This window comes from Tauraco erythrolophus, chromosome 9 (assembly GCF_009769465.1).
Source record: "Tauraco erythrolophus isolate bTauEry1 chromosome 9, bTauEry1.pri, whole genome shotgun sequence".
NCBI classification, from domain to species: domain Eukaryota; kingdom Metazoa; phylum Chordata; class Aves; order Musophagiformes; family Musophagidae; genus Tauraco; species Tauraco erythrolophus.
In genome coordinates, this window is record NC_141473.1 from 17,239,566 (window position 1) to 17,267,179 (window position 27,614).

Consider the following 27,614-nt stretch of genomic DNA (forward strand, 5'->3'; position numbering starts at 1 on the left):
CAGGGGTTTGTGCAGCGCGTGCCGTTACCCATCCATTACCGAATGCTGATTCCCCTTCCCAGGCAGAACGGGGACCAGCTCTGGCCTGTTTACATGACACAATTTGTGTTTCCAATGGAGTTTACTTGAAACAAAAACATGCCTACGCAGGCCGTACTTTTCAAGGAATGCTTGATCTTGAACCTTCAATTTCAAAGGGAAATCTTAATCGAGTTGTTTGAGGCACCCTAAGCCCAGCGGAGAGCAGCAATGGGCCAGGGCTAAAGAAAAGCAAGTTGGTAATATTGGACTGATTTTGTTTGTGCTTGTCATGGTTTGAACTGCGTCGGGAGTGACGGCCATGACCGCGCAAATACTTGATCACCAGCACAATTTTAAACACTGGGGTTTATCCGATTCGGAGAGCTGATGGTGATAAAACGAGGCCGAGGCACACGGGTGGGCAGGGCGCGGGTCTGAGCCCGCCCGAGGTGCCCTCACGGGAGGACATCGTTGTCCGGCGGGAGCAACTCTGCGGCCGTACCGACTGTCGGCACCTCGACCGGCCTCCCGCCCGGCACCACCCTTCCCTCCCGCCGCCCCCGTTCGCCTGGAGAGCGCGGCCGAGCCAGGGACCGGTCCCAGCTCCCGCGGGGCTCCGACGGCCGCAGCTGGCACTGCGGCGGGCGCGTTCCCGTGGGCCCACCGCCACGCCACCGCCTTCGCGCCGGGAGTTCACTCTGACCGGGAAGAGGGGGCGGGGGGCACGGCGGGATCCGCGGTCCGCCCCCGGGGGCGCTCGGGGACGCCCCGGGCCGCGGCGAGGCGGGCAGCGGAGGCGGGCATCGCCGCAGGAGGGCGGGAGCCGCCGCAGTGAGGCCGCGCCGCGCGGGCGAGGCAGCGGCGGCCCGCGTTGCCATGGCAGCGCTGCCCCGGCCCAGGGCTTAAGCGGGCGGCGGCGGGCGGCCGGGAGAGGCAGGGGGGTGCCCCGCGGGGCGGGCGGGCAGGCAGCGGTGGGGGTCGCCGCTGGGGGCAGCCCGCAGGCGGATGTGGGGATGAGCCGCGGCGGGTGCCGAGGGTCGCGCTCCGGGTGCGTAGGGAGGCTGCGGAGGTGAAGCTTTTGCTCCCTCGCCAGGCGGAATGGAGGCTGTTGGTGCCGCAGAGGACGTGTTTTATGAGGAGGAGGAGGAGGTGAGCTGCTACGACTTCGAGCCTCTGCCGACGCTGCTGGAGGACGAGGTGAGTGAGGCAGGTGCAGGGAGGGAGCCGCCGCCGCCCTTGCGCTCACCTGTGGTGGGGCGGCCTCAGGGGCGGCCCGCGGCCCCCCCTCCCTGGCGCCTCGTTCCGCCCGCGCTGGGAGGGCACACCGGGCCCCGGGGGCAGCCCGGGCCCAGGGCTCACCCGCTCCGCCGGCAGTGGCTGGGCTGTGTCTGCACAACCGTTCGCTTTCCGTGCATTCACCGCGGGTTCCTCGGCTTCTCCTGCCCCGTGATCCCAGCTGCCAAGCTGGGCGTGGGCCATCCCTGGGCACCTTCTCCGCACAGCAGCAAAGTCATGGCCCTCGAGTGGGGGCTGTCTCGTGGGTTAGTGCTGCAGTCGGGACGTACGTGTCCTCGTCTCGCCTGACAAAGGGAGATTTCTTACATGGGCAAGTGTTTCCAGTAGCCACCAACCAGATTTTGTATAGCCATTTCTTGCTGCCCTATGTAAAAGGCCTTGTCACTGGGAAATAAAAAAATAAATAAACCCAAATCTATGAAACCTGTTTGCTCAGTTGTTATGCCAACTAACCTGTAGCTAAACTCAGTTCTCTTGTCATGTTTGTCTGGATTCGTACTTGGTTTTGCACTTGCTTTTTATTGCTCTTGCTCATCTTTCTTTGTATATTTCCCAACGAAATGTGTTCCGGACTCCCTACTGAATGTTTAGGCAAAATGTTCTGGATTTTTTTCTTAAGTAAAAGTTGGTGAACTGTATGTGAGCTACTTTGTTCCCCAAACCAGATCTTGCTAGCTTTCTTATTTGCTATGTCAAGAACCCACGTTGAATCAGCATTTAAAAGTGTGTTTGAAAATGAAAAGTCCCTTCCAGCTTTAATAAGCCATCTGATGGCTCAGCAGTTTGGCTCTTCCTTCCATCGGTATCATTCAGTCTAGTAGGCCCTCTCAGACCAGCCTATGCAAAATGTAGAAGGAAGGTGATGGTGGCCTCCTTTTAAACATTACCTTAATATTTAGAGTATTTCTTTGGGATGAGAGAAGGCTGAGGGTCAACTCTTCCATGTCAGGAAGTCCAAGCCCATTTTTCTCACCTGCTCAATGTATACCTTAAATATGGATTCCTTCCAGTTCCTTCTATTTAGTTGTTCCAGGCACATGAATATTTTCAATGTTCTTGTTGAGAGAATGGGCATGACCTATCACCTGGTGATTAGAGAAATTAATAAAGGGCTGCTCCAAATAATACTCAGTTTACCCAGGTAACTCAGTGTTTTTCTTCAAATGCAATTAATTTAATGACTGGTGTTTGCCACGTTCTCCATGATTCTGGAACAGATTGTTTTGAAGTTTGTGTAAATTATCTTGGCAGAAAGTCTTAGGTGCCAGATAGCTGTGCATGCTGATGTACCTGACTCTCAGCTGCTTAGGCATTTAGTGGATCCTGTGCTTCTCATCACTGCACGTAGTATAAGGAATGAGGCTGGCTTCTGATGTATGGGGTTTACAAAAGCAATATGTGAAGCAAGAAGCTGCCTGAGCTGAAGAGTAGGGAAATAGTGAGGGTGACGGTGTATTTCAAATGCCTTTCTTTACCAGGACTTTCTTTGTCTCACATTCTTTAACATTTAGTTTCAAGAATTTTTAGTTTTAAGAGGTTATGTGTGGCAAATTAATTTGTTTCTCTTCCTGCTCTCTTCCTCTGCTAATTACATATGCTACTGAACTGTTTTATACTTTCTGAAGAAATATAAGGAAAAATAGCGAACTAAAGTGAATAATTAAAGCATGATTGTCTGACCAGTTCACTTTTGTAGCTGGTTATTTCTTTTTACAAGTGTCTTTTACTGATAATGAGACGAGGAGAAAAGGCATCAGCATCTCTGTTACATACACACTTTAGTTTTCCCATAATTTGAGTGAAACCAACTTTCAGTGATCCAAGTACTGAAATCGTGGCTTGCCAGAAGCTTCAGCTTGCCAGAAACTCCTGTGTTACTCCTGTGTTATCTTAAAAGGATCCTCCCCACCCCCAGTGAAACTTTGTACTGCTTTGGGGACACAAACTAATCAAATGTGTGCCTCAGTGTTTTTTGTTTTTTTTTTTAATTCTTCGTTCTCTACAAAGGCCTTGCTTTGCTGCAACAGCAGCTTTAGTAACCAAAGCCAAGATAGTGTGGTCATTTGAGAAATACATGGTTTCTGTGAAGTAAATCACTTCACATCCTGGAGCATTGGAAAGAGGAAGGGGGTGGTGGTGTTTTGCTCTGGTTTTTATCTTCCCCTAGCTGTCCATTGCTGATGGAAGCCACTGAATATTCATAGGTCTTTTTTTCCTTTTCCTTTGTTTTGTTTCATGTTACCTAACTTCCTTTCCCCTGGATAAGTTTGTCTGACTTAGATGATCATCATCATCTTTCATTCAGTCCTCAAATAACCACAAAACAAGATGGTTTTGTAGATTTAAACTGTAGATATCCCTACCGATGATTAATATCCACTCTAGAACTTGACCTCAAAGCTTGACTCACAAGAAATTCTGTCTATTCTAGTGACTGGAACTTGATATTGAAGCTGTCTTAAAGTTGCAGTTTTTATTTATTTCACATAATCTCTAAATTGAGCCCTTTTTTCCCATATGCACAGATGAAACTCTCATAATTTTGTGTCTTGATTAGTGAAATGTTCTCTTTTTTTTTTGCAGTTTTGGCAATGCCATCATATCACCTAGCAGGATGATCCTAGGAGATTTAAAAATAAAAATAATTACTGAATCATTGCTTTGGTCATAGAACTTTTTCTTTTAACTTTTTTTGGATTGACCATAGAATAAGCAGTTAGTCTTTCCTTTCCAAGCCTATCCTCATCCTACCTATCAGTTTGGTCAGATTCAAAGCCTAATAGTTTGTGGTCCAGCTCCTATGTTTGTGTTTTCAAATACAGGAACCTCTGTGCTGCCTTTCATTCTTGGAAGAATTTCCCCATAAAGATGTGTGAAAGTTCCTCATCCACCCTCAAAATCTGATGACAGCATTACTCATATGGTGCTGAGCACAGCACAGAGAAAATGAGATCTTTTGTCTCATGTACTTGAACTGTAAGGGCTTTTGCTGTTGGTTATTACGTAGGACTGAACTCAATGAGACCAGGGTCCATGATAAGGGCTAGAAGGCACTGCAGTAATGCTGCAATTACTAAATCATCTCTAGGCTGATGAAAACTAGAATATTGAAAATAGAAGTTCAGTTTCCCAAATAAGAGTAAGTGTGCTTCGTTTCCTACCTGATTTTTCTTGTATTTAAGTATAATACTTTAGACTAAAAAGCAAATAAATTTTTGGACTAAGGATTGGTCCTTATTTGAAGGATATTATGAGTGCAATACTTAGTTTCTCTGAATAGCATGTTCACAAACTGTTAACCCTTCTGTAAACGGTAATCCAAATATCACTGATGTTCTCCAGTACTGAGATATATGAAGAAAGCTATAACTGTATTTTCCAAGGGATTAAAAGTCTAAGCCACTACAATTTTCTGAGCTGTAAGATACTTCCCATTTTGTCTTTCTGACAAGCCATACTTTTTTTTCTATATTCTAAGTAATGTGCAACTGCATCTTCAATTCAAGGTACATTTAATATAATTCAGAAGTATAGTCTTTAGTCTTAATTACTACATATAAGTGAGAAATATGTGTAATTAATCATAGTATAGCTTTGATGCAAAGTAGCTTCTGTAGATACTTCCATTTTTGTTAGCTTATTTTTCCTACAGATGGAATTGATGTCTTTTTTGTATGTTTTTTTTGTCATTCCTTTAAGTTCATGGAAATTTTACTTCTGTAGCTATGAGTAATGTATTAGTTTGTATTCTAAAAAATGTATGTAAAAAGGCTAGCTGCTTTGAACAAAGCATTATTTCTGAAGAGCTTGACCAGAAAAGCCACATTAGAGACACATTTTTTTGGAACTAGGCTCTTCATAACCTTACTGTAATGATGGGGTCAAAGGAAGGTGATAGTTTAGTTTAGGACAGTAACATAGAAATGAAGCCCATGAGCTATTTTGATCACTAAGAGCTCTGGGTGTAATGGGGAGGCCTAGGACAACTGAGCATTTGTATTTAAGCGCAAGAACACTTTTCGTAAGGCTTGTTTGGCTTCTGAGTGTTTATTAAATGGGCTACACCACTAAACTTCGCAGCAGCAGCATTTCTAAAACAGGCTAATTTAGAGGGCTCTTTTTCCCCAGACCACAAATAGTAGGGAAAACTGCTGTGAAGAGAATTTTTAAGTGGTTTATCCAAAGGCACCTGGGAGAGCTTGAAAGACATGGGTTAAACAAATGTTTTAACTTAGTCTCTCTGCTTTTACCTCCAAGTGGTCTGTTTCCCTAACTTTGATGCAGTGTTTATGTAACTTACATAGCTCCCGTAGTAAGTCTTTTTTTGATGTTAACATACTGTGATACCTTTGTTCAGGTTAACTCTGCTTCTTAAGAGACTCTGTGTGTTAAGAGCAAAGTCATGCACTTGGTGTTCTTAGGGTGTTAATCAGTGTCCTAGAAAGTCTGAGAACTTGCTGGAAACATTACTCATAGCCAATTGTGTCAAATGTAATCTGTGATACACAAAGTAGTGTCATGAAATCCAGAGTAATTTATGAATTTGTATCTTGGCAGGAGAATGTGTCCCTTGCTGATATTTTGTCACTGCGGGATAGCTGTCTTACTGAGCAAGATATTTGGGCAATTTGCCTGGAGTGTTGCCATTCTCTGAAGAGCATTGCCCATTCTGCAATCTTCCAGACACTCTGCATCACTCCTGACACTTTGGCTTTTAACACCAATGGCAACGTATGCTTCATGGAACAGCTCAGTGGTAAGTATTTGTGTTTCCAGGCCATTTCTTTTATAACTGTGGAAACTCATAGTGAGAGACTGTAGTAAAGCATTATATTCTGTTCTTAAGACCTGTGATTAAAATAAGGAGAAAACAAAAACTTGTTTAGGAATGGGTGAGTATAGGTCCACATGAAGCTACATGCTCAGTTTTGTGATTGATGAACAAAGGCTTTTATGAGTTTGCTTAGAAGATTCTTCCTAGTTATTTTAAGACTTATCCGGGGGAATGTAATCTATCTCCATTTTAAACACTGCTGGTTATGTATATGTGTATGTATGTGCACAAGTCTCTACCTATGTAAAGCCCATTCTTGGTCTCTTCAAGTTCTTCTCATTTCATGGACATGTTCTATTTCTAGAGCAATCTGACATTCAATGTATCTTGATGGTTGTGGTCATAGAAAATAGGGCAATTCTAGTGCATATTCACTGTTAGAAAGGAAAGCGCTCTCTTGAATAAAGGATTTTTTTTTTTTCTAAAGTCTTGATTTTTAGACTCAGCAAGTGTGGTGACTGGCTGAGAAATTAATTTTAATATGCTAAAACCAGTATGTAGTAGCATGTAAGATCTTCAGGTACTGTAGCAGATGAATGGAGGGGATGCTTAACCTAAAAAATGACTTCTGATTTCAGCACAGGTGTAAAGGCATGTTATTGTTGTTGTTCCCTTTTCACGTGACTCGTCTCAAGAGTCTGTCTTGAGGCTGTTAGGGATGTTACAAAACAAAACAAAAAAAAAAACCCAACTCTTATTCTATAGTCCTTTTAAAATTATGTCAGCTTGTAACTAGAAGACCCATTGTAGTCTATATGCACACTATTCAGAGTTTTGTTATGTTTCCTTTAAACCTAATTTATTTTTAAATCTATGTCAGGATAAGTGTTTATTCTTCTAGTCAAGATCTAGATCACAGCGTTTAGGAAAAAATGGGGTAAGGTAGCTTTGCAAGGAATATTTGTTGCCTTTTTTAGAGTTAAAGATGTTACATGCCTGTTTGAATTAATATCATAAGATGTAATTAATAAAGATGGACATATATATCTCCATAATTGTTATATTTGTTTTGTGCTAAAATTCCTCAAATATATGAGAGTCAGCTTCTAGTTAATGGGGTAATGTGGAATCAATTTCCTTTATTTTAAGGATATTGTCATAACTTAAAATAAAAAAATAAGCTGGCTTTGTATTCATAAGGATACATGAAAGACTTGTTGACGAGAATAAACCTAGTGGATGAAAAATGCCCCTCAACTAAGATATTTGCTGGCAGCTGGGAGAGAAAAAAAAAACCAATTTCTTCTTAAATATTTTAGTCTAATTGAATAGCTGGCAAACAATTGATCCAGGAATTTGTTGTATTCAAGTGCTTAAAACATGAGATAACAAATTCCCGTGCAAAGCAAATGTACAAAGATTTTGTTCCCTGAAGTCATATTAGTCTCTGAGGAAGAGGCTTTTCGTTAATTCTCTATAAGAAAGTGGTGTTATTCCTAGGATGCAAAACTTTATGTATACATGCTTTCCCACACACACACTTTACTGTGTCTTTGACTCTTTCTCTTCCCCTTTCCCTCAGATCTTGTTACGATTTGGTTAAAATATAGTTTGTTAGATAGGCACTTGGGGAGGTTGTCCTTTTTGCTTTCCTGTAGTTGTTGCCTATGGGTTTATTCTTCCAGAATAAAATTATAACCTCTGGATTTTCTTGCCAGTGAGAGAAAATGAATGATCTGTCATCTGTGCTTTAGCAGCGAGTTCTGCTTCCTGCAGGTTCTGTGGTGCTCAAGTGACAAACATTCAATAGGATGTTCTGCCAAGGGCTCTGATATTTTATTGTCTTTTCAAATCAAACAAATTTCCATTGTAAACATTATATTAAAAAAATACAGTGAGCTTTACCAGTGATAAAAATTATATGCTTGTACAGTCTTTAAAGTGTTCTATTGAAAGAACGGGAAAAGGTAGTGGGGAGATGAAAAGAAGGAGTGGTAGTCTGGGGTGGGGGAAAGGAGATGACAAAATATCTTCTGTCCATTAGTTCCCTTCCTCTTCCCCCCTCCCCCCGCCCTGTAATATCAGGAAAAAATGTGGTACAGGGGGAAATGTAGAATTAGTTGCATGCTTCTCTTCTTCAGTGGGAAAGTAGAATCAGTTACTGGCATCTGGATAGTCAGCCATGTCAGGTAGCTGAAATACATCAATATGTAAAAAAAGTCCTTTCTAGTCCTCTGTACCGTATAACTGAGTTTAGAATCTTCACAATAAAAGAGCTTTCCATTTCACTTCTTTTAGAACAGGCACAAATGTCCTTTTAGAGCTAAAGCTGTGATGAGTATGGTGTGCCTGTGAGCATACTTTGGGTTTTTTTCCTCCTTCTTGAGAAGGGAAACTTACAGTCTTTGCTTGTAAATGATCTTAATCATCCATTGGCTTCACAGAAGGATAAACTAGGTGAGTTGAATATGTACGTGAAGAGTAGGTTTTTAGTTGGGTGCTTTTTTTAGTCCCCTGGTGTTCTTTACTGTGTTCATGTGACGTCAGTACAGTGCCATACTACATACATGCTTGGATGCAGTAGCAACATTGGTCTCAAGATGTTCCTTCCTTTCTTCCACCTCTTCACTCAGAATTGGCTGCTGCAGTAGCTCAGTTCTCTGCTAAGCAGCACATGGGTGGGGAATGTGCTTCCTCAACTCTTTTATCATAATTAAAACAAATAAAGCAGAAAGGTGAAGGTTCTAAGCAGGCCTGTAGATGAAGAGACAAGTACCTCTTCAGGCTGGTTTTACTGCTAAAACCCTTATCCCCTAGGCCTGCAGTGGAAAATAGTGAATGGAAATATCCCATTAATCACATCAAACCTGCAAGCCACAGATGAGCCATAGCAGCTTGGGTGATAACTGGTCCAAACATAAATGTCTGAAGGCAAGAAATGTTTAGGCATGGTAAATGTATTTCTTTGGGATGTTTTGTCTGTTTTGTTTCTTAGTAAGAAAAATATGGTATCTTTTTACAGAAAGTTTGAAAAAAAGCACTTTATTTTACTTGCAGTGCTAGAAACATGGATAACAAGTTCCTTGTACATCAGATATGAGTGAACCAAATCAGTGCTATGTACGTAGCTTTTTTATCAGTTATGGGTGTATCATCACATTGGTTTGTTTTTTAAACAAGCAAGACTACTAATTTCTAATCTGACATGTTTCCTTTTGCTTTCAAAGATGATCCAGAGGGTGCCTTTGTTCCACCAGAATTTGATATCACCGGTAACACTTTTGAGGCAAGTTCATAAATTTATCTGTGAAATGGAAGTTTAATCATTTTAGTACTTCTGGCAGTACCAAACGCTCAGCATTTGCAACATATAATTTTAACACATTTAAAGATTGTGAATAGTAAATTGTGCTGTTCAGATATGTTTTGTGGTAACAAAAAGTAAACTTAAAATGCTATATTAATTTTCTGTATAAACTTTTTTCTCTAACTGTTAAAACATGAGCATCTACTTTGGCTGAATAATGTGTTGCCCTAAACCACAGCTGGTCTAGGTTATGTTCACTGGTATCATTCACTGGTTGCGTTTGCTTGTTTGGGGGACTAGCCATGAACTTTTATGACTAAATATAAAATTTGTTTGCCATCCTCTTCAATAAAATAATTCATGGAAGGGTAATCAGCAATTTTATCTTTGATTTAATGAAGAAACAAATGACTATCTGTTGCTTTGCAATGCACAAACACTCTACATTGTTAAATTAAATTAGATTTAAATTGTTTATACTAATTCATTAGCCTCCCAAGTCAACCATCTCATTACATGCTATAAGAGTGCATGCTTGCTTAATATCCTTTTTTTAATACAGTATTTTTTCTGGAATGTGTTCTCAGGTAATTCAAATGCTTTAATTGGCAACATGTTCTATTCAAGGTATAAAAAAATTATTCTGTTTCAATATAGTTCAATACAAATACCTTTTACTTTTTGTAGTTATAGTTTTCATAGTTGTGTTTATAGCTTTCTTTATTTCTTCGGGGGAGGGGGGGAAGGATAAGTGAACCTTGGAAGTGTGTAGTACTACAAGTAAGATGAGAATTGTAAGACAGGAAGGGTAGTAGTATAGAATATGTAGTACAGTCTTTGAAGGTTAGAGATGCCACATTTCTCCCTGTTGCTATGTTTTGTTAATGGAGTTATATAGGCCAGCAGAGCTCTAGTGATTTTGTGCTCTCTCTCCCCTCCCTGCCCCCAGGCTGTTTTTTTGTAAATCTTTGTTTGGGAACAGGGGGCCAATGTGGGTGGCAAGTGGTTAGAAGGTGACCAGTATTGCATGTAAACTCAGCAACTGTAGTAGGCTTTATATTCAGATGTGGTTGAGGAAAGTGAGTCTCAAAGACGCTCAAAGGTGACTTCTTTTTGTTTCTTTCCTTTTGTTGTATTTCTGAAGCTGGACTTAAGATTTTGCATAAATATGTTCTCCATCCTTTGCCTCTTAACAAGTCTCCAAGGCTTGGCACAGAAACACTTAAAAGATTTGTGGAATTATTTGCTCCTCTGACAAACTTGCATTTCCCCCCGGCCTGCTGAACTCTTACGCATATAGCAAATAGACGCACTGAAAAAGGTTTGAAGACCACGGGAATGGGACAAGGTGAAGTGGGAATTTGGGAAGACTGTGGGAGTGCTAAGTGACCTGAAACTTTAGTCCTGTCTGATATACCCGTCCATTGTATCCCTCTTGGGTGAAACTTGTCTGTATACAGGTTTATTATTTAACTCTTCTTTCGACAGTACTTGCAAACCTGTTAAGCCTCAGTAAACCCCAATACCAAGCACAGAACAAACAACAATTATACAGTCAGTGAAAGCTGTTTGAGTCAGGAGCAGCTCCGAGCATTGACCCTTTTACTTTTTTTGCAAAGGTCGATGAAGATACATGAAGGTACATGTTTGTGTGGAAGGAAGTCAACATGCTCTGCCTTGTATACTGTGAAGTGGGGCAAGGGCTGGGTGCACTAGTTTGTCCGTTGCTCCTGTTTCTTTATCTGGCAGCTTGGAGAGCCTTGCAAAGCAGGGAGGGCTGTGCGACAACAGTGTCCTATTGCCTCAGCTGTTTCTCATTGACCATCCTAGGGCAATGCACCAGTCTGAAAAGCCAGGGCTTTTGCCTTTATTCAGACAGAGGTGTATTGTTTTACTCGAATTTGTGTGCATTTTATCAGACAGCTATGGGATTCTAAGTATTTGTGGAACTTTCAAAGCTTTACCTCTTACTGCTTGTAGAGTTTGGTTGAATTTTAGGTACTTTAGTACCAGACCAAATTCTGCCAGGGATTCCACACTGACCTCAGCGTGCTTTTGCAGTTTCTAAGACCTGCAGTGAGTTAATCCTTTTGTACTTGTTACACGGGTTTTATAATATTGTAATCTTTCCAAGCTAGCTGTTTCCTTCTTGGTGCTAAAACTTCAAGGTCTCTTTTTCAAAGGTATTGATACTTTTGTCTGTCCCCTCACTCCTAATTGTAACCTTCCTACTATGCAATAGCAGAATAACACTGGTTTATATAAATCTCTCTGAGGAAACCCTGGGCCCTTATGCTTTCTCAATATTACAAGATTCTTTGTACTATATCAATAAGCTGCCCTTTTTACAGGGGCATCAAATCTTTTGTGTTACTGCTTGCTCCTTCCTTGGTAATGACCTTACTCAGTTTTCCTTTGTTGAAGGAGAGTTTTTGCAACTGCTTAGTATGCTTCGTTGAGAACACTGGGAAGTAGTGTTTGTATTGAAACTGTCCAATTTCAATATAAAGAAAAAATTTATTATTGGAGCTGCTAATGACATTCAGGATGATCTTTGATAGCTGTTACTCCAGTGTCAAAGCTCAGTTGATTTAAAATACTTACGTCAGCCAGAGGTTTCACTTGATTTGAGCGTGACCTATTTTGTGGCTTCTAAAATGGAAGCACGCAATGGGTTTTGTATAGCTACTGGATGACTTATTCCTCTTTAAACTCTTTTTTAAAAAAAAATCCCTCAAATAAAGCTACAGTTATTTCAACAAGAGATGTTTTGTTTCCTGCTTGGTGAATTACTGATCCAGACCTCTAATGGAATTGTGACTCCAGTCTAATTAGTTACTAAACTTAGCTGGCACTCACGAGCACACAAGGGTAATAGACACAGGAAACAAATTGAAATGCATCACTGTTCTGGTGTCTGAAACAACACTATTAAAAATTTCAGTTTCTAGTTGGAATTTCAAATAGCAAGAGATCTAAAGCTTTGTCCAAATGACATTGCATAGGACTGAAAAGTCATTGATTTCACACGTATTGTTTTAGACATGTGCCTTGTTTCCTGACCTACTCTCCATTTGTAAAGTGGGAATAATAACACCAACTTCAGTTACTATTGAGAGTAGGAAGGTAAAGACTAGCCTTTTAGGGAGTTACCAGCTTCATTGTCAGGTGAAGAATGAACTTGTTAGAAAGATGTTCAGAAGGCAGTAGCTGTGAAAGGGGCTTTTGGTGACAATGGTGAAGTGTGGCTGAGCTTTCCAACTGGTGACTTCTTCAGTGCTGCCACAGTTCCAGCCTGTGGGGTTGGAGGAAGGATTGCAGTTTCTGAGGGTCTCGAGAGACCTTGAAATGACTGTGAAGCAGTCGGAGCAGCATTTAATAGGGTAGTTCTGTTATGTCCTCCTCTTCCAGGTGTTATCGTTGTCATGGTGCAAGGGAAAAAAAGGCAGCCAAGCAGATGCAGTTGGTCTCTAGGACAGCATTCGACTAAAATAGAGAATCTCCTGTGTTTCTGTTCACTTTAATTTTTTTCCCTCTAACATTGCTATACCCTTACAGACTTCTATTACCATTGTGCCTTAGTAACTGCACTGCTAAGGACTGATGCTGCAAAGAGAGAGAGAGGGAAACAAGAGAGAAACTTTAGAGTTATGATCCATACTGTAACTCCAAAAATGAGGTGAATTTCTATACAGTACACTTGTTATCATTTTCACTTTTATTCTTAATGCGAATGCAGCTATGTGCTGTGGCTGTGCTCAGTAAAAGCTTTCTGATGACTGAAACGGCTACTTGCCTACGTTGATAGAAAGATCTCACTTTCTGCTTCTCCTCTAAGCTGGAAGGTGTGTCTGCATTTGCTGTAGCAAGTACTGTCCACTTTGTTTTTCCTCATTGAGTCTTGAGTGAGAAATCAGTTAGAAACATCTTGAACATAAAGACTAGCCTCTAATTTTGTAATGGTTTACTAGTGTGCTACTGCAGAGAGCAGTATAGAATGTGAATTTTTTTGTTCTAGAAAAACATTAAGAAACTGAGATGAAAAAAATAGAGATTTCAGGCTTCTTTTAAAATTTGCTTACTTGACTACATACTGGGCTTATCAAACAATTCATCTTCAGTATAAACTAATGCTAATTCCCGATTCCCTCCTCTAAATAGGAAAAGCTTTAACCTTTTCCTAATGAAAATGATTCCTATTTAATTTTCTTGCCTGGGGCAGTACAGTGCTAGACTTGTGAAATTTGACCAATGGGAGGCCCAACAGGAATAGTTAAATATTGGTGAGTTCATTAATAGCCTTATTTCTATCACTACAATACAAATTTGCCTGAGGTTAGAAACATTGGCTGTCTCAAACCAGTTTCAAATGGCTATTTGTCTGCATCACAAAACTGCCATTGAGTCTGACACAGACGTTCATTGATGTAGAACTCCACATTTCTAAGACATGAGCTGTCAGTGAGATGAAGAACCAATGTCTGCTATGTGTGAACTTGCATTTATAATCTTTTAATAATGTGGCTATTCTATTTTGCTTGTTCTTGCAAACTGCTGTAACAGAACTAAGTGAATTTTCAGTCTTGTCTGCCTTTTTTTTTTTCTCATATTCAAAGCAGGCTGGATAATGCTTCTGTTTAATGACTTCTGCCATTATTTAGAACTGATAAAACACAGTAGTTCAGAAACCTCAGTATGCAGCAGGATTGAAACCTTTCAGAAATAGAAGAACTGAAAACATGATAGAGTTGAATACTACCTAGAAGAGAAGGAGGAGATAAGGGATAGAGAATGGGAAGAAAGTGAAAGTTCATACTTCTCTCTGTTTTCTCATCTAGAACTTGTTCTTGCTTTTTGCTGTCTTGGCAGGAGTGAGGTAAGCTGATCTCTCACCTGGGAGAAACTCAGAACCAGAAAAATCTGAAAACTGCCTGTCTCTCTGCTAGAATGTGACAGCTGTCGACTTGCAGTTCTCAGTGGGTTATAGTTGGTTTAAATTATTTAAAAAAAAAAAAGGTCCAAGTGTTGCAACATCCTCAAAAATAAACAATTCTACACAAAGTGGTATAACTAGTGCAAATAGAAAAGACTAGCTAAAATGTATTTTTTTTAACTAAATAGTTAGGATTCATATGGCTTATTCCTGTGAAATGTTACAAGGAAGTTGAATTGATATATACCATATACATACAAATATTTTTATATGCATATAAAAGCATGGGTTGAAGTGCCAAATGAAACCTGCTGTTCTAGGTAATAGATAAAGGAATAAAAGTTCAGAGGTGTATACGTTGGTCCGGCTGAAGAAAACTGAGCTGACAGTTTGGTGCTGCAATATTTCTCAATAGCTGATCATTACTGAGCTATTGCTCAGGCCTCAGCTGTTGGTCCTTCTCTAAATATGAAAGCCTTCATCTTTCTCCGAAATCAGAACAGCAGAAGGTATAAAGAAAGTCCTGCCTTTGCCACTTCTCTGGTCTTTTAAAGCAGTAGCTTTGAATGCTGTGAGATTATCTCTATCTACTGTTCTATTCTTTCTTTAGCGCTCGGTGCAGGAGGAAAAAAGAAAACTTCTTACATGTTCTCCTAGAGGGGTTTTTGGGTTTGGTTTTATCCGACGGGGGGAATAAGTCTTTTAAAACACCTAGTGCCTTTTTCTTGAGTTCTGTTTCCCTTGATTTCATGTAGCCTGCTCTTGAGACTAATTCTAACAGCAACAAGGCTTGTCATCAGCAAATGGTGACTTATCTCCTGCTGTAGTTTAAACCATTCTGTCTTGTGAGTGTTATTTAAAGCTTTTCCTTCTGTGACAAAAATAAATTACTTTTATTTGGTTACCTATGCCTCTACTGTGCTATAGAAGAGGAAATTGAATCCTTCTGCTCTTGCTTTTACGTCATTGGCCCAGTTGAGGTTCCATTCAGGAGCTTAGTACTGAGCAAATACCACCCTTTAGTTGCTTTACACAGAGCTAACCAAAGGAAGAATGAAGTCAATAGGACTTTTTTTTTATTACAGCAGTGTTTTTTTTATTTTTAATGAATAGGATATCTTAAAGTTTATAATTTGATTACCTCAAAAACTTAGAGCTTGTTGCTTAGTTCTGAAGTTGGGCTTGCAAAGTTGTCATATTGGTCTTTTCTAGCTGGCTTTTTGAGCATATCGTCAGTATTTTTACAGTTTTGCCTTTAAATCTGAAACACAACTTTTCACAGACTGACTTCTATTTTTATCAGGAATAGTCTATCTCTTAGGCAGAAAAATGTCTTTGGAAGAGAAATCACTGACTGTACAGGTAACCTGCTCACTGAAAATATATAGTATTTTAGGTTTCTTTCTTACTCAGCTATCAGGTTCCTATAAGATGGCATTATTAAGGCCAAGATATGTATTGTCCTTTAGATTGAGGAAGATTATCCTCTAATGTACAATAGCATTTTTCAAATCATCTTATTTGAGAGTTTTTGGTTTTGTGAGGGAAAGATTGGGAGTGAAAAGAGAACTTGGTGTTCTGTCTTAAAACAGTTGATTCTTGTGGTAGTTGAAGTTTACTCTTTAGAAGCCTGAAGAGCTGTGTTGGATAAATTTGCAGATAGTTCCCATCATGAGCAAAAAATCTATGGACAGATTGTTTTCTCCTGTTATGCTTGCGTGGTGTCATAAAATTCTAGGCTCCTTAATGCTGAAGATGCACAAATGTTTTGGATCAACTGTTTATCTCCAGCCTCTTCCACATAAATCCTTCTGATTAGTACTGATATTTTCTCAGCTATGGATGAAGTTGTCTTCTTAGTCCTACTAGTTTCTAGTCCTACCCATTCAAACTCATTTCTTTGGTGGACCCATCATCATACTGGTCTTACTGGCAGAACTTAATTTCTATTGCATTCTCTGCTTATTTCCATCATTTACTCTTTAGAATGTCTGAAAATGCTTTTGAAATGTAATCCTAAACCCTTAAAGGCAATATGAAGACATCCAGCAAAATTATTCCTTGCCATTATTTGCTAGCAAAAGATTTCTTATTTATTAATTTTGTGTCTGTGGGTATTCAGGTCACTGAAAGATCCATGGTCATGGCTAGACTGGATCTGGAGATTTTATACTCCCTGAATCAATGACAAACAATTCATTTTTATCATTTGCATGAACTGAAAATAGAGCCATTTCACCAATGCATGAGAACATTCATAGATACCACCTTCTTTTTGAAAGGTTCAGAAACTGGCTTAGAATTATATGGCAGAATGGACAACTTCTTAATCTCCAGTTAAAGTTTTGAACTAGTTCAGTTTTCACTGTGAATTAGGTGGTTCTACAGTTATCTTATTAGGTTGCTTGAGATTTACTCAACAAAGCCTTCCAGGTTATGACAAAACGGTTGTCACTCAAATATCATTCTCCTTAGTTACAGCATTTCAAAAAAGCTTCAAAGAACAATTGAGAACATGCTCTTGAAGTTAAGGATCTTGTCTCCTGGGAAATGCATTGCAAGTAACTTAGGCTTTCTTAGATGATCACTGGAGCAGGTTTTAGAACAGAATAGAATATTTAAGTTTAAATGGACCTACAATGATCATCTAGTCCAACTGCCTGACCAATTCAGAGCTGACCAAAAGTTAAAGCATGTTGTTAAGGGCATTGTCCAAATGCCTCTTAAACATCAACAGGCTTGGGCATCAGCCACCTCTCTAGGAACCCTGTTCCAGTGTTTGGCCACCCTCTCTGTAAATAAATGCTTCCTAATGTCAAGTCTAAACCTCCCCTGGCGCAGCTTTGAACCATTCCCATGAGTCCTATCACTGGATACTGAGGGGAAGAGCTTAACACCACCCTCTCCACTTCCCCTCCTCAGGAAGCTGTAGAGACCAATGAGGTCACCCCTCAGCCTCCTTTTCTCCAAACTAGACAAGTCCAAAGTCCTTAGCTGCACCTCATAGGACATTGCTTCCAGCCCTTTCACCAGTTTTGTTGACCTCCTCTGGACACGTTCAAGGACCTTCACATCCTTCTTAAATTGTGGAGCCCAGAACTGCACATAGTACTCAAGGTGAGGCAGCAAAAATGCTGAATACACTGAATAGTCGCCTCTTTTAACAGGCTGATTTTGCTGTGTTTGGTGCACCCCAAACACGTATAAACCTGAACTTTTGAGTCCTCGCACCAAGTTGTTGGGTTTTTTTTTTTAAAAAAAAAAAAGCCTTTTTAATCAGGGACAGTGATCAAATCAGTTTTTGAAGAAGCACATGAATGAAATATGTATGTTATACTTTCCTTGTAAACTTTTTTCTTCTTTGTGGACTATATAGTTCAAGTCCTATCACATTATGCATGAGTTCTGTGCCTGAATAGAGAAGAAAGAGCAAGGTTTACTTCCATGGAAATAATTCCCCTATGAAACAATGAAACAGAAAAAACCAGCTGTCAACCCTCTCCACCCTACCACGAAAAAAAAACAACAAAACCAACCTAACAAAAAAAAACACCCCACCAAACCAAATCCTTCTTGTTTACCCTCCTCTGTTTACATTCCTGATATATATAATGAAAGCTACCTGCTGATTTGCTATTTCAGTCCTACAGCTCTTCTGTGGAAATTAGTGTTTTGAATGTGGATTTAACAAGGTATTATGCAGTGGAATAAGTTCAAAAGTGTTTGGCCAGCTTTCTATGTTTGCAGTTCTATATGTGTTCCTTATAGAAAAAAAAAATAGAAAAGATCTACATAGATTGTTACTTCAAAGAAGAGTGAACTGTTTACTGTACAGCAACAAATATTGTAGGTATCAGAGTCCTGCTGTCATTGATTCATGGCATGGTAAAGGAACTGAGATGGTATTTGAGTTTATTGGTCCATAGTGTCCTTAACCAGAAGCGTTGTGCATCAGTTCTTTGTGGAATAAGCATCCCCCAACACAGGATTGTGCGAAAGCATTACTCAGCTCAGAGTGACAGGCTTTACCAGTATGCATATTCTCTTAGATTTAAGATAAAAAGAATATACTTTCTTTTAAAAACAATAACTTCAATAACTACAAATAAGATCGTATTTGCCATACAATGAAAAATAATCTTCTATTTTTACAGTTCAGAGAAGACAGAGCTAGTCTGCTCAGCATGCACATAACTGTTTCCCAGGTTTCCTTTTTCTATGCCTATAGGGAATAAAATGTGTTAGTTTAATTAAGTGATAAATGAATTACCTGTGGCAGGTAACTTAAGCGAGGAGGTTAATGGCTGATAAATCATAAGGAGAGTTGTGACACATGAAACTCAGTTACAAATGGAGTTTAAAAAAAAAAATCATAGCAGCTTTAGAGATAAATGTGTCTGAGTTTTGCTATCTAACCTCTGACATCTCCAGCAGTTTTATTGCCATGTTCTTCCTTGCCTGTCATAATTATACTTCTACAGTCCTGCAGGAGAGGAGTCAATTAGTGTGCTATTCATCCGTGTTGGGGTGCTGATCCTTGTGATTAAGGGAGCCTGAAAATGGGATGGAAATGTAAAAAACTTGTTCTTAATTTGTGTCTTCACCCTGCAAACACATGACTAATTTTCATGCACATAGCATAGTTTAAATTTGGTCACGTGCCTGTGTATGTTCATCTTCGGGTGACTTCTGAAAGTGAAACGAGTGTTTACAAAGGTGGCTTCCAGTGGCTCAAGGTATATCTCAGCCTTCACTACAACAGTTAAGGTAACATTTTCTTGAAACTACATTGAGGTCCATTTGGAAGGTTTGTCTTTTCTGACTCATTTATTATTTTCTTCTCTCTAGGTGTAGCTCTAGATTGACAATATTGCTTTTGAAATTAATTACTTTTACAGATGCTGGCAATTTAGTCTATGGACCACAGTCACCTGTGTTTTACATAGCCATCTGGAAAGCCAAAACACATGGCTGTTAAAATAAGTGTTTACAGGTAGCGTGGAGACTGTATTGTATATTGTATAATCATTTTTTTAAACAAGTATATATCTCAAAAAAAAAAAAACTAGAGAGAGGTTTGTATACAGCAGCCTGAAAAGGTGATTAGAAGGGAGTCAAAAAGTCTGCAAAAAGCTTACAAAAGTCTGAAAAACTAGCAAATTTTTTTCCGAATCTATCAAAACACAGAAATGATACCCAAAGTCTGCAGTGATTGCAGATGAACAAGATACAAAGAGTTTTTCAAAGTAAGCCATAGCAGAAAAACTGTTAAAGTTTTTAACCCATTTTCATCTTGTAGGACCTTCAGGAGTTTCTTACATTGCAACTCTTCTTTATGGGGAATTATAAAAAATTTGGCTCGAATAAGGGTGTTAGGATAGACTTGTGACCAAGTCGGTGAAATTAGCAATAAAATAAATTTCCAAGACCAGATGGTGAAGCAGCCTTCATGAAAGAAGCAATTACTTAGAGTAATATTCTTTAGCCTGGAAGAGAATGCCCTGAAGGAGAAGCGATGCTAGAAATCTGTGAAGTCTGCCATGGTGGCAGCCATAGAGTGAGTATTTGCCAGCCCTCGTAAATGGAGAAGTAGGTGGCAACAATGAGATGAACACAGGTGGACTCAAACAAGAGGAAATACTTCTTAGTTGTGCAGTAAGCTATGGAAATTCTTGACGCAAAAAGGTTGCGTGTGGATAAAGCTTAGACAAATTTGTGGAGATAAAACAGTTGTCATGAACTGTAACAGACAAGAAGCCCGCATCTACAAACCAGTGAGATTAGAGTGATGTACTGGGTAGAGTTCCTCAGTTCAAACTGAATCATATAAGTAGAGGTCACAAGAAAACAAAACATAGTAAAATGTAAGGACTAGACAACATCCAGTCATAGTATATGTGGTGCACTCTTTCCAAGTGCATTTTGATTTTACTTGGTTCATTTCTCCTTATGTCGTTGTAGCATTGCTTTTATATTATTGTATTTATGAAGCTTTGCTTGTATTTTGTGATGTAAACTGATCACCTGATGTTCACCTAAAAGCATATTACAACTTGAAAGCATTCACTTAGTTGTTAGGTAAATGAAAAAGCAATTTGAGAGTTGAAATACTTGCAAACCTCAGTTGTGAGTGGATTATTTTAGATAATCTGACCTGTAGATGCATTTTTGTGACTTTTTTTTTTAGAAGTCTTTTGGGGAATAACTTTTTCAGACAAAGCTAAGTAGCAACTGCAGTTAGAAGGGACAAACTGCAAGTATAGCTTTGGTTGAAAATGTTGGGTTTTGAGTGTTTACTACCAATTCAGGCCAGAGTTTATATTTTGTTAATGGTCTACAGTGGTTTAGCACTTTTAGCACATTTTGCAGACTAATTATCTGTACATCCAAAGTGCCAAATGAATAAAAAGCTAATATCTAACAGAGCACCTTCCAGTAATTACAGTTATGCAGAAAGGCATTTAGCCCCTTTGTAATAAATGAAAGTATTAAAAATAATAGGCCTATTTCCCTTTCATTTTGTTGCTGAGGAATAATACTGTCTGACTTTCTTTTGCATAAAAGTAGTGCATTTCAAAGTGAGTACATTGAAACAAGACATAGGTAAATATTAAATGTTTTCTCCTAATAGTAATTTTCTCAAGCATTAGCTTGAATTGTTTATAAAACTTTGCGGTTTTTAACAACACTGAAGCTTGCATTTACAGAACCTTTAAATGCTTTGAATTGTGAAAGGGTAGAACATCTATATATGCGCAGCAATCTCAATAAAAAAAAGAAAAAACTGCAAGGTAAAATAACGGTTAGCTATGAATGTCAGAAACCAAGAATTGCCTTATACTATTCCCATAGTTTATCGTTAAGCCAGAAATATTTTACGGGAAGTATTAGTTCTATTACGGTCTGTCTTTTTGAGTTGTGCTGAAGACATACATTTCTGAACTCAGTGAAGTCTCAGTACAAAATGTAAATGGTCATTATTTGTAATTGCTATAAGCTAAATGCTCTTGCAGTCACTATTCAAAAGCTCTTCTGTCAGCTTTTTTCTGTAGTGTTTGTCTGCAAATATGAGTTCCTATAGAAGCTTAGTTTTTAGCCCTGCCAAGCAGTAATACAACAGAGCCTCTGTCACACTCTATCTGTGGGCTTGGAGATTTTACTTCCTCTCCTGATCTTTTGATTTGCAGATTTTAAAACTAGAGTGGATCATTACTGTTCTCTGATTTCACTTCCTATAGTGTTAAATGGTCAGAAAATGGCATGCAGCAAGCCAAGAAACTGGATTTGAGCTGACAGAAGCCTTTTTGAATATATTTCACTCATGATATAAAATTTTAATATGATGGCAGAAGCTGTCCTCCCCCTTGGTAAGTGCTTCCAGTACTTAGCCTGAACATTTTAAAAATACGTAGTATCTTCACTTTTTGAATTTTTATCTATTTTTATTTTAGTTTCTGTTTTTTTCTTTTGAGTCTTGTTATGCCTTTGTGCCTTGGAAAGCACACTAGTCTTAGAAGTTATCTTGATTTGGAGCTACTTGTATGATTATGACCTTCAAATTTTTCTCTGAAATAGATGAGCTCCCTTAGCCTGTTGCTGAAAAAACGACTTTCAGAACCTTAAATCATACTTGTGATTTTCTCGAACATCTTTTCTTCTTGTTGCCATTTTGTTTTTAAAGGGCACATTATTTCCATAGTGATGCGTACAATTATGATTTTACCTATGATTCTTGTTACATTTGCTAACTTTGAGCTAAGAGTAGATGAACTCTCTAACACCAAACCTAGAGATCCATTTTCCTAATGTGACTTCCTCCCTTTCTCCCCATCCTTTTTAAAGCTGATACTGTAATGCAGTCTTGCCAGCATGGTCTGTGTTTTTTGTAACAAGTTACATTTAGTCTTTTAAATTAAAAGACTCTTTAGGAATTGTGAAGAGGTTGTTTTGAGGTTGTTTTTCTTCCTTTTGGAACTTTCTTGAAATGCATGCTGTTTATCAGCTATTAATATTATTATCCTGTAATGCAAAAGTTCCTATAATTCAAAAACTATTCTCCTTAGCTAGATTTAAAACAGGTGAGTTTTTTCCAGAAACTCAAGAAGAAGAAACCCTCTTAGAAAACCTAACTGCCAATACAGTATCAGTTTCTATTTGTCTTCCAGGAGAGAAGAAAAGTTGTTTGCTGCCCTTGCCTATTTGTTTCTCTTCTTATAGCATACTAAAAAAAAAAATTTGGTTAATTGTGAGAGTGTTTTCATTGAGAGCAGTCCCTTCTATTGAGCATTAGGTATCTTATACTTACGAATTTGCTTTATTTATTGCATTTACCGTCTTGCTCTCCTTTCCCAGAAAGTGCAATTTTCTTCCTAAACCTAAACTCTGTGCTAAGTAGAAGCAGCAGATTTGATACATAAACTTGGGGAATGCCCCACCTAGTGGATGATCACCAAGTCATTTTCTCATTGCTTCAGTTCAGGCAGAAGACTTCAGGTTATGTTGGAATACCTTACATATTAACCATGTTTACTGCCAGCTCAGGAAGTTAATTAAATAGCTGGATTTTCTTTCCCTTTTCTCTTGTGGGATTGGTGGTGGTGGTGTTTGGGGAGCTGGGAGAGAGGAAAAACAAAAAGGGAATTTACATTAAAGAAAGCTTCAAGTTGGAAAAGATGTTGAAGTTCCCAGTAAATGTTTTGACTTAATAAATTATAAGCTATGATGATTTAAATGGCCATCTTCAAAACTGGCATTTCTGGGTGTCAGAGGAAAGGAAGTATCTCAACTGAACAGTTTTCCATGCAGGGAAAAAAATCTTTCTTTATGCAATAGGAGTCTGGCCTTTTCCTTGCACAAGAAAAGATGCAGTGCACTTCTTTAAAACAGGACAGTGAAATGGAGGGAGTGGAAGCCTGTCTACCAGCAGGTCGAGGGAGGTGATTCTCCCCTTCTACTCTGCCCTCGTGAGACCTCACCTGGAGTATTGCGTCCAGTTCTGGAGCCCCCAACATAAGAAGGACATGGACCAGTTGGAGAGGGTCCAGAGGAGGGCCACGAAGATGATAAGAGGGCTGGAGCACCTTTCCTATGAGGACAGGCTGAAAGAGTTGGGGCTGTTCAGCCTGGAGAAGAGGAGGCTCCGGGGTGACCTTATAGCGAGCGGTCTTCCAGTACCTCAAGGGGGCCTACAAGAAAGATGGGGAGAGGCTGTTCAGGAGGGCCTGTTGTGATAGGACAAGGGGTAATGGTTTTAAAATAGAGGGAGGTAGATTCAGATTGGATATTAGGAAAAAGTTTTTTACCATGAGAGTTGTAGAACACTGGAACAGGTTGCCCGGAGAGGTGGTGGATGCTCCATCCCTGGAGACGTTCAAGGCCAGGTTGGACGAGGCCCTGAGCAACCTGATCTAGTTGGAGATGTCCCTGTTCCTTGCAGGGGGGTTGGACTAGATGACCTTTGAAGGTCCCTTCCAGCCCTAACCATTCTATGATTCTATCTCAAAGACTAGTGCTTTTAGAGGCAGACATGGGGATATGAGTTATACCTCACAGTGAACCGAAATTATTAATTGGAAAAAGTGGGATGAGGTAATGTGTTGCTCTGCCCTTCCTGTTCCTGTGTCCTATAATGTCCACATCCATCCTCATGAGGATGGATGTGAAGAAAATCTGTCAAAGGGAAATTTTTTGTTCCCTCAAAGTAAAGTTCCTCATCTTTCTATCCTGCTTTTGGAGTTGGTATTTGAATAGTATATAATGAGATTATATTCAAATATACTTTCATATTGATTTAACAAGAAATACTTTATTTTTTATAAATTTCTTACTGAGAGAAGACTAGATAAATTCTTTTGTAGTCTTATGCACTATGTATTTGGAATAGATGCTACATTCCATAAACGAAATCAGATGCTGAGGAATCTCATACATCTCTTGGAGACAGGCTTAATCATACAGGTAATGTCCACATGATGTGGCAACCAAAAGCCAAATGTATCCTGGGCTGCATCAAAAGAAGCTTGGGCAGCAGGTTGAGGGAGGTGATTCTGCCCCTCTACTCTGTTCTTGTCATACCCTACCTGAAATACTGCATTCAGCTCTGGGGCCTCCAATATAAGAAGGACATGGAGCTGTTGGAACAGGTCCAGAGGAGGGCCATGAAGATGATCTGAGGACTGGAGCAACTCTCCTGTGAAAACAGGCTGAGAAAGTTGGGGTTGTTCAGCGTGGAGAAGAGAAGGATCTGGGGAGATCTCATAGCAGTCTTCCAGTACTTAAAGGAAGGGCCTACAAGACAGCTGGAGAGGGACTTTTTTTCAAGGTCATGTAGTGATAGGACAAGGGGCAATGGCTTTAAACTAAAAGAGGGGAGATTTACATTAGATACAAGGAAGAAAATTTTTACAATGGCGGTGGTGAGGCACCAGAACAGGTTGCCCGGAGAAGTTGTGGCTGCCCCATCCTTGGAAATGTTCAAGGCCAGTTTGGATGAAGCTTTGAGCAACCTGGTCTTAGTGGAAGGTGTCCCCCTGCCCATGGGGGGATTGTAACTAGATGATATTTAAGGTCCCTTCCAACCGAAATCATTCTATGATTCTATGTAGAAGTGCATAATCAATATGTTGTCTTGAAAGGATAGTTGGTGAAGCTTTGTGTCAGTTTTGCAGTGGATGTTAGAGTCTGAAAGCAAATTTTTCTGATAAAGCAATTCTCCTACCTATTCCTGTTGTTAGGATTGGTCTAATGAGGCTGAAATTTGTTATTCTGTTCAGAAATACCTTCTGAATTCAAAGGTGTCCCCATGCTATGTAGCATTATTTTGTCTGGTATTCTGATGTTGATTGGTCTGCGTAGTATACATCCATAACTTGTACATTTTGATTTTTTTTCCTCCAGTTCTTAGAGGAATGATTAATTTCTTCATTATAGTCAGTTTGTGGAACAGAGGTGATGTCACTTGGTGCGGATCATATCGAATATATGGAATAACTTAGTAATATTGAGTATATTAATGCTACATTTATACAAGAAGTTCTTTAAATAGAGGTGTATTATATTTTAAGAGTTTGTCTTTGTTTCCTTGTTCTTTTTTAACTTTATGTTGAGTTTTCTGTTATACTGTCCATTGAGAAATGCAAAATGACATAGCTCACTGAAACAGAGTGTTTAAAATCAAAGTAAAGGAATAAATTCTACACTCTACACTTCTTCGCTATTCAAAAGCTTATGAAACAATCTGCAGGGAGAAAAAACAAAATGCAACCTTAAAACAATCTTCATAAATTCTTGGATGTTGGAGAGGAGTTTAGGTTACATTTCTTCCACAGATTGGGATATAGTAAAGTATAAATCTACTGTTTTGGTTTTTTTCCAGGCAGTTACTGACCTTCAGTCTTGGGCAGGCTTGGAAAGGTGTTACTGTATACCTAGTTAGCTTTATTGCAAGTTAACTTGTGCGGAATGTAAGACCATCATCCTCTAAACATTTATTAATAGGAGTTGTATTTCCTTTGTAAGTAGCTCTATGAGTCCAGGGCACAGTTCATTTTCTGAAGCTGAAATAAGGATGGGTGGTATGGAGTATGGAGAAATAACAGTCTTACCATCACCTTTTTAGTGGGTTATTTAAAGCTCAGGCTTCATAGTTTCATACTCTTTTGCTAATATAATCTGGTTTATTTTACAAAAAAAAAGATTATATAAACCTTGCCAGGCTCTGTGAACAGTGTAGTTCAGTAGGGCTACTGCCATTAAGTGGGTTATAGTAGCTTAGTGTGGTGAAGGGGAGGGAACGGAGTGGGAAGTAACACTTTCTCTTGGACTGGATGAACGGCATTCATTCTTCTGCTAAGTCAAAATAAAAATCATAACAATGCCTGTCCAAGTTCCTCTGAGATTCTCAAAAGGAAAACAAAAGTCTTCAGTTGCCTCTTTTAGAATCATGGAATGGTTAGGGTTGGAAGGGACCTCAAAGATCATCTAGTTCCAACCCCCCTGCCATGGGCAGGGAAGCCCTCCACTATACCAGGTTGCCCAAAGCCTCATCCAATCTGGCCTTGAACACTTCCAGGGATGGGCATCCATCTTGCTTAATGGTTAAGTGAATTAATGTAGAACTGGAGACTGAAAGTACTGCTTTGCAAAAAAAAATTCTGATCTTTGGTTTTTTTTTTTTTTATTAGATGACATATGGTTTGTTTTTCTGACCTTTGTCCTAATCTTGGTATGTCCTAAGGGTAAATTACAACTTTAGATCCAGCAGTCAGCACTAGTTTATGCTTTTGTCGTTTGGTGGGGGCATGAAGGGGGGAGAATGAGAACTGTCCAAGCTTCACGCTCACACATGCAGAGCTTCCTAATGAGGTAGTGTTGCACTCACCTTCATGGCTGTGGCACTGCCTCACTAGAAAGTAAATATACATGCATACCTGCAGACAAAGTCACCCCCCCTTCACACAATTTAGAAACAATGATGCACCTTAATGAGAAAATTGGGAGGGTGGAGGGAGGAAATTACTTTTGACCTGGATGATCTTTGGGGTCCCTTCCAACCATAGCCATTCTATGATTCTTGGAGTCAGTCTTCTTTCTAGGGTGAAAAATAGTAAAGTGTATGACAAATGCATTAGTACAACCAGATTTAATGTACAAATATGGTTATTCTTTTATTTATGTATATGTTTGTAAATCTGAGAGGGCAGTGTTCAGTATGCTTGAATTCCTGGGTGTACTACATTGCCGTTGAAATGTTTACACAAACTTGCACTTATAATCTTGGTTATAAATTTTACTGAATTGTGTTCTCTGAGTGGAACATAAAAATAAAATACAAGCCATTATGGATAAATTACCATGATCATATTATATATCATTACCATTTCAGATCTTACTAAAGCAGATCTGAAAATGTGGGGTTTTTTGGTTTTTTGGTTTTGATTTTTTTTTTTTTTAAGAAGCAGAAAACTTCTAAAATTAAGAGGTAGCTGTGTTGAATGACAAATGTAATGCATTAGCACTAGATTTAAGAAAGCTGTTGGCTCACCTCCATTTCTATTGGAGCTCCTCACAGGGTTGTGGGCTTTGAGAAGCAGAGGTGGTAGACAAGGAGTGTTTCTTAAAATTCTTTCATAAGTGTCTTCAGAGAAAAGTGATACTAGGCTGTATTGTTTCTGCTTGCTTTCTTTATGCTTGATAGCACTTACAAAATACTGCTATATATAAAATTTTTTCTCAAACTATTTCTTTTCCTCATACTAAGAGAAATCCAACTTCCATCTCTCAGC

The 27,614-nt window shown here is 39.3% G+C and overlaps 1 protein-coding gene across 1 annotated transcript in view; it reads left to right on the plus strand.

Moving 5' to 3' along the window:
- The first annotated feature begins 1,119 nt into the window (after positions 1–1,119).
- KNDC1 (kinase non-catalytic C-lobe domain containing 1) overlaps positions 1,120–27,614 on the plus strand; it is a 62,872-nt gene continuing 36,377 nt past the window's right edge. The window contains exons 1-3 of the mRNA XM_086616595.1: positions 1,120–1,218; positions 5,875–6,073; positions 9,319–9,377. Coding sequence (XP_086472721.1) covers positions 1,120–1,218; positions 5,875–6,073; positions 9,319–9,377 — 357 coding nt within the window. The remainder of the gene's footprint in view (positions 1,219–5,874; positions 6,074–9,318; positions 9,378–27,614) is intronic.